Source organism: Zingiber officinale, chromosome 1A (assembly GCF_018446385.1).
Source record: "Zingiber officinale cultivar Zhangliang chromosome 1A, Zo_v1.1, whole genome shotgun sequence".
NCBI classification, from domain to species: Eukaryota; Viridiplantae; Streptophyta; class Magnoliopsida; order Zingiberales; family Zingiberaceae; genus Zingiber; species Zingiber officinale.
In genome coordinates, this window is record NC_055987.1 from 57,974,195 (window position 1) to 57,988,189 (window position 13,995).

The window sequence follows — 13,995 nt, forward strand, 5'->3', positions numbered from 1 at the left end:
AACTTCTTTGATCATAGTGTTGTCAATTCTAAGATGTGGGATTAAAGAGAACTATATTTTTTTTTATATAAAACAACCAGAGAAAATTAATGATAAGAAAAATTCATAATAATACGCCGCAACTGAGTCTCGAACTCTAGATCAATAATTGTTTCGCTTGTGGAATTACTAATAATGTAATACCCCGGTTCTGAGATTCTGGTTAAGTATGACTTAAAAAGGTTAGATGGTACTATTCATATCACCAAGGTGCACCTTTCTTTTCGGAAGTCCAAACTTAAGAACTCCAAAGTTAAGCGTGCTTGGCTTGGAGAAATCTTAGGATGAGTGACCTCCTGGGAAGTTTCCCAGGGTGTGTGCGAGTGAGGACAAAGCACGCTGAAAGGACCTTCGGTGATTTGTGGAGCTAGTCGTCAACCCGATGGACAATTATGGGTAGTGTTCCCGGTTCGGTCTGGATGGGGCCGCCCGGGCTGGGGCGTTACAAATAAACCTTGGAATTATTTTTAAAGTGAATAGAAAAAAGGACAATAACGTAAATTCATTTCAGGCTCCACCAAAATTAGTTAATAAAGGAGGGAGATTTTTTAATAAAATAGTAAAATATATATAATTTTTATACATGTATCTATCAAGTAAATTAAAGAGGGGGTAATTTAAATAAAAAATAGAATAGTTCATTATTTTGATGATTAAGAAAAAAAGGGTGTCTTTTTCGAGGATGCCAATAAATTAAAAAAAAAAAATGGTGTTTTCATTTTTGTCCTCATTCTCTTATTTACCTTTTATTATCTTCTATTATTCATAATATTCTTTTGTGTGTCATTAGCTTTCTTGCCCATATTCAAAATTAAGTCCTACTGAATTCGTGACATCAGCCCTTTTGTTTGCAATCCTAAACCCAAAATCCTATGTCTATGACTCTTTCCCCTTCATATGCGACCTTTTGCAGCATCCATCTCATTTAACTAAACAATCATTCATGGGATTTCCTCAATCGTAATTATTCATCCCTTGAAAGACAAAGGATTATACGAAAGCTAGCATGTGCATAAAGCGCAACTGTCTGCTGCGCTACTCTGCACTGCACTGCACTGCACAACAGGACTTTGCTGCAGCCATGACTTCAGAGCCGCATGCCTTAAAGAAGAAAAAACAATCCATATCCATACATCTCTGTCTTCGTGTTGGTTCTTTGTTGGCGAAGCTTGTGGCTCCCTCCTTCGATATCATCTCCTAGCTAGCTAGCCAGTTTGTTTTGTCAGACTCGGCCTTATCCATGCCTGCAGTGAACTTCCTCAAACATCGTTGTGCCATGTGAGCAGCACTACTTACTGTCCAGGAAAAAAGAGAATATGTATAAAACCAAACGTACGTACGTTGTATATGAGGCCCTGCACTACTCTGCAAATTAATTACGTGCATGATTAAGGTACAGAACAATAAGCTAGCTAGGTCAAGGCTTATCATCATCTGCTACCTGGCTGATGGTGGTCAGTCCCACTGAAGCCGACTGGGTTAATTTAACAGTGCACAGTTTGTAATTAATTGCACACTTGGTTAATTCCTTGCACTACTCGGAGAATCTCATGTGTCGTCTGTCACTCGTACAGCTTCGCTTCACTTGCTCTTTTTTCTATCACAAGCAACATGTGATGGAGCAGGCTGTCATTGTCCCCACCTCACTCATCGGCATCACAGACAACAAAGCACTTTCATCATTAAATCTCACCTTTCTTTTATAACCCACCCTAATTATCATCGCCATGTTCTTAGGGCATCACCCCAACTGCAACTTTGACAAACAAAACAAGCACTGTTGCTGGCTCTGGCTCGGACTACACCGGCTCCCCCATCAATGATAAGCCCTTCATTGACACATATTGAAAATTAAAGCCACTAGCCACCAAATCAGCAATGAATGCTTATTTTACGCTATCCTCCTCCCTTCCTCCACCACCACCGCCCCACGCATGCTCTTCACACCAGTTTGGTTCCCTGCCATTCTTTATAGTCGTCTGGTCTGAAAATTTCGCTTTAAAATTCGTCTATTAATTTGTTGTCGTGGTGAATCTGACTTAATCATTCATGGATCAATGTAAAGTATACAATTGAAATAAATAGAATAATGCTAAATGATATCTGACCAATCAAAATCTCACAAGTTAGAATACATACATTCATGTATATACATGAACATTTTAATAATATCATATGTATATATTAATTATATTTATATATAATAATTGAAAGATAGACATTTCTAACTGATTAAATTTTGACCAACAAAATTTACTATTTAATAATATCATATTTATATATTAATAGATAATGCTAAATGATCAAGTCAGTATGCATATATATGAACATTTTAATAATATTATATTTATATATTAATTATATGTATATATTATAATTTATTTTTAGTTAGTCAAATTTTGATCAATAAAATTTATTGTATATTAATTATATATATATATATATATATATATTATAATTTATTTCTAACCGATCAAATTTTCTGATCAATAAAATTTATTGAAATAAATAATGAAATTGATGATGTTAAAATTAAGAAATAAATACTTTGGGATTAACGGAGGAAGAGATACGCGATTCGATTGGGAGAGAGATACTTGTCGTTTTTATATCGGCCGATGTGGGCAGGCCGACGTTTATGGTTGGTTGGACAATTGGCACGTCGCTATCATCGTGATACGACGCGAATCGGAGTCCAACGTCTCGGAACCCCCGTTACGCGAATCGGAGTCCTACGTATCGTATCCGTTTTAACGGAAGCGGAAGCGGAAGCCGACACCGATAGGCGACGTTACGCCTTCCCACGATACTTTTAAACGGTCGGCTCCCTGCTTTTGAGCGGTGGGGAAGGAGACCAAAACTTAGCAGCCCTTGTCGTACCTGCTTCAATGACCGCTGCCTCTGTGGCCCCCAATGTAGGTGCTGCGGTTGGAGTTTGCGTAATTTAGCCTGGGAGTGTGGATAGGTTGGGAGCGGATGTCACGGAGCGGCATTTAAGTGGATTTAATTTAAGTTAATCGGCTTCTATTAAATTCCGACATCTTACGAGCTGCTTCCCTGAAACCGAGCTCCGGTGAGATCGAGGAGGCGAAAGGAAAGAGGGCAGCGCGTAATCTGTACTCTAGACCAGAACCGAAAGGAGGGCCAGGGAGGAGGAAAGGAAGAGGAGATGGGAAGGTCCTCGACTTCCTGCTTCAAGATCATCGGCTGTGGTGCCGGGGATGCCATCGACGACGACGAGCTCGTAGTGGATGAGGTAACCATACTCTTTGTTTGTGCTGAATTCCTAGGTGCTCGTGTGGCTTATGGATCGGATCGATTCTCTTTGTTCTTTATGCGAGCGAAGGGAATTCTAGGATCTTCACTGAAAAGTAATTGGTTGCGTTGGCCTTGGCCTTGGCCTTGCTTCGCATTCATAATCCTTGGATCTTCGAGTGCTGATTGACCGTCCCAAAAAAGGCTTTTTATGTTTTTTCTTTAAAGTTAAATAAGTGATGTTGATCAGATCAACATGTGCTTCCTATCTAGTTGAATCAGTGGCCTGGATCTAGTCCCAGTTATCTATATTGTCATTTTACTCTTTCAAATGTGAAATGGGTGGAGTAGTTTGGAATAACCTTTGGTGGTTTTTTATGATGGCGTTGATCCGGATGGATTTTCTCTGGCCTGTGGATTTGAACTCTGGACTGAGAGAGAAGATTGGAGAAGTTACGCTCACATTGTTCTTACTAGATCCTTGCTTTCGTTTTCTAATGTAATTATTTCATGCCTTTATGTTAAACCGTTCCAACAATTTGGAGAGGAGAGAATGTTCCTTTGCCACTAACATTGGCCTTTGTTGCAAATCTAGGAGTTTTATTTCTAAGTATCAACCTGGTAAATGGAAAATGAAAAATGTGAATGAAAAGAGTGGATGGACACTGAAACCATTTTTGCTACCAAATTTTTATGGCGGAAAGATACCAATTGACACTAAGATCCAATACTTGAAAATGTATGTATTTACCTTGCAATTCTAGCCATCTCATATGGTGACGATAGCTCATTGTTCTATATCATCTGTAGGAAGTTGATATCTTTTCCTTCCACAAAATGAATACATGATATTTTCTCTTTCTGTGTTGTTTTTGAATGCTTGGGATGCATCTTATATACCACAAGTACTTTAACCATGGAGCCTCTTCCTCGCTTGTGAGGGAATACAAACTTACATGAAAGGAAAATATGATAGAAAATAATACAGACGCATGGATTTCACTCTTCAATGTACTAAAGTTTCTTCTATCACTATTAGGCACATGCCTTGTCAGCATTTTGACACTGATATTTATTGTTCATTGGTACTTGCATAATGCATTATCTACTTATTACTCTGACTGGAATAATTAATAGTCATGCATTCTCTACATTTTTTTATTTTTTAATTCATTTATCTAACTGGAATCCCTTAACTAATATACAGCTTTTTGAATAAAGAAAATCTGATACTTAAATGCTATTTTGTTGTCCTCCAAAGTGTGAAAATTTTCTCTAATGCCATTCCTTTATGGATTGTTAATGCCTCCTATTGTATCAGACAAAAGCTTTGGCGGACAAGCGTAGGTGGAGTTTCCGCAAGAGATCATCCAAGCATCAAGTGCTTAACGATAGTGTTATCTCAGAACCTATATCTGTTTGCTCTAGCAAACAAAGCCAAGAAGCATTGACCACTAATCTCCACTCATCAAAATATAACTTGCTAGAAAACCTGCCAGTGCAAGAGAAACCAGTTAAAATGTGCCCTATACCATCAGATGGAGTAAATTCAGAGGCTCCATCATCTCTTTCTAACAGAATTCTAACTCCAGCTATCTCTTCTCTGAATGAACCTGATTTGATTACTCTTCAGGCTGCTATAAGGGGTTATTTGGTACTAACCATACTTTCTTGTGATTATTTATTAGTTTTGGTGCATCGTTTTTTTGATAATGGAAATGTTTTAGGCTAGGAAATTACTCCATAAGTTTAAGAGTGTTGTCAAGTTGCAAGCAGTTGTGCGTGGACATCTAGTAAGAAGACAGGCTATTGGAACGTTGCGGTGTATCATAGCCATAATAAGAATGCAGGCATTTGTAAAGGCTCGTCATTCTCGTCAATTAATTGGAAACATACCTACCTCAAGAGATGCCAAATTCGAGGTATATTTCTGAAATATTTTAAACTCATTGTTTTTTTTACTCTGCATCTTATTGGAATGAAGAACTCATATCATTTATGAAAAAATATAATAGGTGGTTTTAGAACTTTAGATGCGTTAATCTTTGGATGGCACTGAGTGAGTTCCTCATGTTGACAATCCCTATGAATGCATCTTAGCTAGATAGCTTTTGCCTGTGTATTTGAATTCTTGTGTGGTTTGTGATTTTCTCTTATGCTTTTTTCTTCTTCCAATTGCTTTTTATCAATTCATGGATGCACATTGTTTTAGGTAAATGCTTAATCTTGGCATTGTTTGCTCACTTGGATTGATTGATATTAATCACTCTGTTACATATGCTATGACTTATGCTCTGTTTACTTGGGAAGATGAATTTAAAAAATTGACTGTATTTCATTAGGAAAGATGAATTATTTCTGATTTATGAATCCGTCAACGGATGGATTGTTAGATTTTTTTTTTATTCACCCAAATCGGGCGGAAGCAAAATCCTTCCTCTTTTGTCACATTTTCGCTTTTAACCGAGAGCCACAAGTGTCGGCGGCCTCGCTGTTGTGGATCATGGCATCTTCATCACCTGCTCGAGCGGAAACGGTGGCCCTGACCAACAACCCTAGCGAACGGCACCCCTGGATCGCCATTGTTGGGGTCAGAACCCTCAACCACAACTTCTTGGCCTACGCTTGTCTCGAGAATAGCACAAAGTACACCGACCTCCTTACTTGGCTACTTCAAGCGGCCCTGAGCAGTTTTGAAAAGCTCATGAACAGTGAGCAGTCTCTTTGACATTTGACAAGCTACAAAGAAAGGCAAGAGAAGGTTCAGGAACCAATTCCACATGGCCAGGAAGAAGCAATTGTGCAATTTTGAAGTTTATCCATTACAATACAGGGCCTCAACTGTCCATGTTGACGCTGTGTACAACGCCATCCCTTTCCACCCAGGCTTTGTTGTCCCATCGTCTTGGAGGATAGTGTATCATGGCGGAGACCGTGTTCATTAATCTGCGCTTGCTCTAGTGCATTCCTACTCATCACTTATTGCGCGAACCCCCGCCGCACTAACTCCCACCTCCAGAGGGGATTGTGCTTCTTCAGGTCACCCACTAAAATGAAGTACATTGCCCTCCCTATGCGGTCGCCTCATAGGACCGCTCGTGCAGTGTGGCACGGGCGTCTGCTCCCGCAAGGTGGCCCTGCGGCCACTCGCGTTGCTGTTATTTTTTCTTCGGTGGTGTCCGTCTACCTTTCCATAGGGATTCGTTACACATCCCTTGATTTTATTTTCCTTTCTCTTTCTTCGCTTGGTGGATTTTTTTCCCTAGCGATTCCTTTCCTTTCTCAATCCGCACCTCGAAGTAAATAGAGCATTAGTACCGGCAAGTAAAAAAGGTGGATTGTGGGAGAAATTCAGGGTTCAACTAAGTGATATCTTTTAACTTTTGTTCTTATTACTTGGTTTAATTAATCTTTATTCTTGCTGTTATTACTTGGTTAAATTTTCTTCATTTTAAATTGTTGCTTAGGGAGCCAAAGCTTCTTCTGAGAATTCGAATAAAACAGCAATAAAGGATTTACTTTCAAATAGCTTTGCTCGCCAGGTATATTCAATTCTCTATTTCTTTGACTGGTTTTCTCTTAAAATTAATTTACTATAATGAGAAGTTCCATCTTTTTTTTCTCCCAAGCTTTTGGAGATCACACCAACTACAAAAATCATGTACATAAAATGTGTTCCCTCAAAGTCTGATTCAGTTTGGAAGTGGTTAGAAAGATGGATGGTTATAACATCTCCAGGAGTAGGCCAACATGAACAAAATGCCAACTCAAGTAATTTGGAACCAGAGACTGATGATAAAGTGGTAGATAGTGAGCAGGAGAAAGAGATTCCAGGCACTGTTTTCTCAGTTCTATCTGATCCTAAGTTGTCTTCAACACAATTGTCAATCAATGATGATAGTAACAGTAGTGCAACCACTGAAAATACTGAGAACTTTGAGTTACAAACTTTAGTGATTACTTCAGATGATTCTATCAAATGGTTGCCAAATGATGATGTTGAAAATCTAGAGCTCAGAAATGAGGTTTTCAACACTAGCACTGAAGATTGTACAAACACTGAGATGGTGAATGACAGTCCAGCTTCTGTATCAGACTCCAAAGCATTGCATCCAAACTTGAGCTCTGAAATACTAGTTGATACTGTGTCTGACAAGCTTGAATCCACGAAGGACACATCCAATCATATAACTGAAAGTGAATTATCTGAACCACTCAAGAAAGAAGGGAAGAAATCTGTAAATGTTTCCAAAAGATCTAGTATAAACACTGAGATTGCGAGTCCAGCTTCCATATCAGATTCCAAAGCATTGCATCCAAACTTAAGCTCTGAAATACTAGTTGATACTGTGTCTGACAAGCTTGAATCCACGAAGGACACATCCAATCATATAACTGAAAGTGAATTATCTGAACCAATCGAGAAAGAAGGGAAGAAATCTGTAAATGTTTCCAAAAGATCTAGTATAAACACTGAGATTGCAAGTCCAGCTTCCGTATCAGATTCCAAAGCATTGCAACCAAACTTAAGCTCGGAAATACTAGCTGAGACTGTATTTGACGAGCTTGAATGCACAAAGGATGGATCCAATCATACAACTGAAAGTGAATTATCTGAATCAATTGAGAGAGAAGGGAAGAAATCTGCAACTGTTTCCAAAAAATCATGCAGCCCTGCATTTATTGCTGCCCATTCTAAGTTTGAAGAATTGAGTTTGATATCTACTGTTGCTCGCAATGCTAGTTCAGGTAATCTAAATGTATCAAAAGTGAAAACTGAGAGCAATAACTCACAGGTGGACTCTTTTACTGGCAATACTGAGGCAATTTTAGCAGAGAACTCAATGTTCCATGATTCGAGGATTCAGGCTGCAACTTCAGAATGTGGTACCATCTCTTCCACTTTCGATTCTCTGGAGAAATCTGAAAATTACGGTGGGAAAATTGTTCTTGAAATTGGGGCGCTGGAGGAACAGAACCATGCTGAGAAAACTGTTAATCTCCCAAATTTGGATAGCAGTGTTAATAACTCTACCTTCAACTCTGATATAAATGAAGCAAAAAGACCTGATGGAGTGGAGCAGACTATAGCTGACTTAGATGTTTCACCTAGCTTTTTACAGGTTCATCAAAAAGCATCTGAGCCAATTATTTCAGATTTGCAGAGCCATCTGGAAGAAACAAAACAACTTAGGTCACCTGAAGGAATTGGCAGAACTCATGCATCGGTGCCTGATCCACATGGCACGCCATCTAGTGACATTTCTGTGAGTTCCAGTAAGAGTAAGAAGGATCATAGCAAGCCTACTCATAGGCAAAGATCTCATTTGGCAGTTAAAAAGTCACCATCCGACCCAGATAATGATTCAGTTGGAAGAAATAGCACAGAAAACTTATTGAAGGATGCAAAAAATCCAAAGAGGCGCAACTCCTTTGGGATGGCAAAGATGGATCTTGTTGATCAGGAGCCCAGGCTCATTAATAGCAGTTCGCTTCCAGGTTATATGCAGGCCACTGCATCTGCTAGAGCTAAAGCTCATGTTAGTACATCTCTAAAGTCAAGTCCTGATATGCTTGATAACCAACCTAAGAAAAGGCATTCGCTGCCTATTGAAAACGGAAAGCAGACCTTGTCACCGTGCACGCAAAGATCACCATCCCAAACTCAGCAGATTCCAAAGAGCAATGGAGTTCACCCTCGTAATTCTGCTGGTAATTCCTGATCCCATGAAGCCAACAATTCCCTCAAAATTGTACAACTAGGATGATATTGCAAGTGGTACAACAGGATACATGTTTATAATCTTCCAACTATTCAACTAACTGGATTATTTTTCATTGTTTTTTCATTTTAAGTAGCTGGCATCTGGAACTGATTTAGAAACTGTTATCCCTTTTTCAGAAAGATGGCAAAGATGAGGTGCAGAGGAGCTCATGATTGTAAATTGGATGTTACCCATTCTTCCTGTGTTTCCTATGCGTCAGATTGTATGTTACGCTGTGTGTTATGTGTGTGTAGTTGGTCTGTTCGCATTTTTGCATGCAGTATTTTGTTATTGCATATGGTTTACAAAGATTCAGAATTTGTTTAAGAATGGATATATATTGTCTTTTTTTTTTATTGGGTAATCCAGAAAGAATTTACGGTCTTCTGATATATCTAAATCAAACATTGCAATAATTTGTTTATGTTTAATTTCAAGTCGGGGCAAACCATTTAGGATAGACGAACAGGTATTTGTTTTGTTTCTATTTGCTATCACCATGGGCTGTCACTTTTATTTGTAAACTTATGGACTTCAGAAGCTTGCGTCGGTTCCAATTTGCATTCAAGTTAATTTCTTACATTGTTCAAACCTATTATACAATCTATCAAGCTCTTTAGGTGTTACGCTGGTACTTAATTGGACAAGTTTGAGATAGCTAACTAACCTTCCTTACTATGATTGTGATATTCAATTTAGCTCGTAATATTTTTTAAGTTAAAGTAATCGAACATTTTAGCATTCTTCTTGAGATATGGTCCTACCATCAATATTTGGCATTTTTTTTAATGCTAGATTAATTGAAGTACTATGCATATTTTCTAAATTGACAATGAGTCCATAGAATATTACTATCAATCACTTTTGTGATCTTAATGCTAAGTATAAAATTAGATTCGCTTAAAATTTTCATGTCAATGGTACTCAATAGAGTTTTTGCTTTATCAATTTTGCTTTATCTAAACTAGTACAGAAAATAAACTCGTTATAGAGAGAGAGACACAAAAGCTTGATAATAACTTTCATCATGAAAAATTATCTGTCTCAACAGATATAAAATACTGAATACTTGACTTTTTCACATAAAAGACTAGGATAAAAATATTTTTAATAATTTATCTGTTATATTTTATCATGGAATCGACTACTAGAAATAAACGATATCATCTCTTATTTCAATTGCTCGAATCACGAGAAATTAAATTACAAACACTTTTATTAGATTCATTTATAATATGATCAAATCTCCCAGTTAATTTTCTTAACTCATTATTTAGGAGTTTATATAGCATCATATAGAAACCCAAATAGCTTGCACACCTAATGTTTTTGCCCAAGCACTAAGAAACGCTCGAGTCTGGGGAAAATCGCTTACACATCAATTTGGTGAAATCTTGAATTTGTAAATAAAAGTCTATCTTATGGAGAGATATAATTAAGGAGAAGATAACAGGAAAATCCCCAATAAAGAGAAAAGTACTGTTTTCTGTATTTTACCAAAAATAAAAAAATTATTAAGAATAGAGGTGTCTCTCAAACTAATACATGTATTTTTTTATAAACGAAGACCCTGAGTTCCAAATAAAATAAAGGAAAGAAATCTTAATTTATATACTATCATATCATGTGTAAATAAATTTTTAAAAAATTATTAATAGATTAATAATTTTAAAAATTCTAAAGAGACTTAAACTATAAAAAAAAATAAAAATTATCAAAAATATAAAACAATATCAAAAATATGTTAATATCAAAAGATAAAAATCATCAAAAAATAATAATAATAATTTAAGGATCCTTTTGCATCACCCCATACTGAAAGAATTCGTCCTTAAATTTAAAATAATATCAGATGATAATCCAGAAAAAAAATCATTTCATACCAAATCAATAAAATCTACTCATAAATATTGGATCTTAGAAATTCTTGTCGATCCGCTGATGAAAACAATATCATGGATGCTGCTTCTGTCCATCTTTACCTTATTTACTTTTGTGTCGTCCAACATTGAGCAAGTGAGATTTTTGCAGGGATAAACTCAAACTGCTCAGCATTTTCTCTCTTTGAATTTTCTCAGAGCTGCCGAAACTCCTCAGCATGTTCACACTTTCACAGAACGATTGACTAGCATCTAACAAGAATTTCCCGATGCCTACTTTTTTGATGTCATAGTCGTCCATCGTTATCTCACGGGTGCTCAATGTGGAGGTCTCTGAAGGTCTGTTGTACCTTTGTTTCCTTGCGAGAGATGAAAGAGCAAGAAGAGGAAGAAAACATTCAAAGAGGAGGCATTTTTTTTTCTTTGTTGCCACCAAAAGAAAGAAGACGATCAACATCTTTTTCAAATGAGGCAACTGCAACATCTTGTCTATGATCATGTCCGAAAGTCGAGTCGAATGGGGAGAACCGGTGACAAGGATAAGAATATTGACTAAGAAAGGACTTGAATCTAGGACTTGTAGGTGTTAGATGTGGTACTTGAATGCACACGTTGAGAAGAGGAGAGGGCACCCATTCCTCTTTCTCTTCCTCCTTTAAGTGCAATTAGAGCACAAGTTATAGAAGGAGAAGAGGCTTGCTCTTCTTATAAATATGTACGTCCAAGTGAAAGAAAAGTGAGATCAGAAATTTGAAAAGGTGTGAGGAGAACATCTTGAGAAAGGGATTTGGCTCGCGAAATTTGAGGACTTTCTGATTTCATCCGTGATCATTCTTCCGACGATAAGCATGAAGCCAAAGATTTGCCGCAGACATCAATTCGAAGTAAGTGTTTACATTTGATATTGAATTTCATGCTAAATAGATGCTACAATGGTATTAGAGTAGCATATATATGGTAAAAGCATGTCTGTTTGTTGCCGAATCATTGCCGTCACCGGCAACTGCATTGAAGCAGAATTGCATCACGGGGACACACCGGCGAGGGCATTCTGGGGCTGGTGACGATATCCCAGGAGACCGACAACACGCCTGTGGCTAGCAACGCTCTAAAGGCCGGCCAACAGCCTTTTTGTGTTTTTCTGTGTGTTGCGCGTGCTGACGACCATGTTGAGCCATCGGCGACCGGTGTCCGGCGCTGGAGAGTGCCGACGACTGCTTTCGAGGGCCACCGATTGGTAGTCGCTCCAACTGCCGTATTCGTACGGAGAAGAAGAACAGCTGCTCCTCCGTCAAAAGTTCCTTGAGGAAAAGTTTAATTTTTTAAATCAAATAAATAAAAAAGGGTTTCTCCTCAAGAAAATTTGAAACAGGAAGACTTTTTTCGGTAAAATTAATTGAAAATAAAATTTTGTGTTAATACTTTTTTAATTAATCATGGTTGGATCCGAACCAGTTTAGCTCATTTGAACTAGATCCTATAAAATTGAGTGGATCTAAATTAAGATATTCAAATCATTAGTTAAGTTAACCAAATCAATTAGGATGATTTAATTAAATAAACTTAGATTAAATAAAAAATAATTAAACATCCCAGTTGGATTAATTCCAATAAGGATAAGAGATTGAGGATCTAGTTACTCGATCCATCAATTCAGTGGGTTAGTCAACCAAAACTCCTCAAATATAAGAAAATTTATTTTTCTTATTTGTTTATGTATGTTGGATGTATATTATTTCAAATATATGTGAGAATTAGATTTAACTAGTTTTGTTATTGGTATGTCGATTTTATACTGACATTATTATTTTCAATTCCAGATATCATAGACAATATACACGATGATTAGTTGCAATGCGCGCCAACATATGTTTTGGGAGGAGATCAAGGAGTTTGATTATGACTTGGTTTATGGAGTCAGATGGCTTATTGACCGGCTCGATCAAATATTCTAGAAACTCGAACGAGAAGAGTTTCCAGTCTCATCTTAGAGATATAGCACACCAACTAATGGATCACTCTGAAGAGCACATCTCATATTCAGAGATATGTAGGGATTTACGTCATTTGGCATAGGATCCTGAAAAATCAGAAGAGGATCTAGATCCGAAGAAATGGATCTTGCAGAATCAGAAGAGGATCCAAATCCCGAAGAAATAGATCTCGCAGAATCTGAAGAGGATCCAGATCTTGAAAAAAATGGATCTACCAGAATCTAACGAGGGCCTAGAAATGGATCTTGAAGAATTTGAGGAAGATCCTGAAGAATTAGAGGAGGATCTAGAAGAGTGTGTAGAGGATCCAGAAATGGATCTGATGGATGTTTCTAAGGTTGATCTTGCCTTCATCAAGTCCGAGATGAACGGGATAGTATTGCCCACTACACTAGTATTTTTCCTAATAAGAGTAGTGTCAGCTTATCTTGTAAAGTAGAGTTTAGTTGTTATCGCTATCACTATGTATGAATAGTATTAAACTCATATTAATAAAATCATGTAAAAGAAACTGTTATTATGTTCAAACAGTACTATTTTAATAAAAAGTTATATTATGCGTTAACGAACTTGAAAAAGAATGTTATGTGTTAACAGTCTTAACATAATGATTAGTTCATTTAATGATACATTCATTGCATGATGAGTTCATTTGATGGGATGTGTATAATATAACTTATCAATGTTGATTAGATTGGAATATACAAATGATGAGTGAAAATATAATTATAATTTGATTTTATAAACTAATTCTAATTTACATTGAGTCAATAATTAATTACATGCATATGAATTACACTAAAATAAAAAATAATTTGTTTATTTATTATAAATTATGGAAACTAAGAATATCATAGCTGAACTCAATAAGGGAGAGAAATTATATGGGGATAACTACAAAATCTGACATATCAAAATATAATATGTTTTTCAGGAATAAGAAGTTCTAGAGGTTGTAAATCAATTCATGGAAGAATCGGCTGATGGTTCTACAACATAAAACAAACGTGACCTTGATGCCTATAAGACATGGAAAAGGAATGACTTCATTGCTAAGGGAAT

The 13,995-nt window shown here is 36.9% G+C and overlaps 1 protein-coding gene across 1 annotated transcript; it reads left to right on the forward strand.

The window, feature by feature from the left end:
- Window positions 1-3,061: 3,061 nt before the first annotated feature.
- On the forward strand, window positions 3,062-9,395 carry LOC122025259 (protein IQ-DOMAIN 32-like). The gene is made up of 6 exons (XM_042584045.1): window positions 3,062-3,295; window positions 4,616-4,948; window positions 5,022-5,216; window positions 6,762-6,836; window positions 6,924-9,006; window positions 9,197-9,395. Exons 1-6 carry the CDS (start codon window positions 3,209-3,211, stop codon window positions 9,211-9,213), a joined length of 2,790 nt encoding a protein of 929 aa, XP_042439979.1. The 5' UTR covers window positions 3,062-3,208; the 3' UTR covers window positions 9,214-9,395.
- Window positions 9,396-13,995: the final 4,600 nt, after the last annotated feature.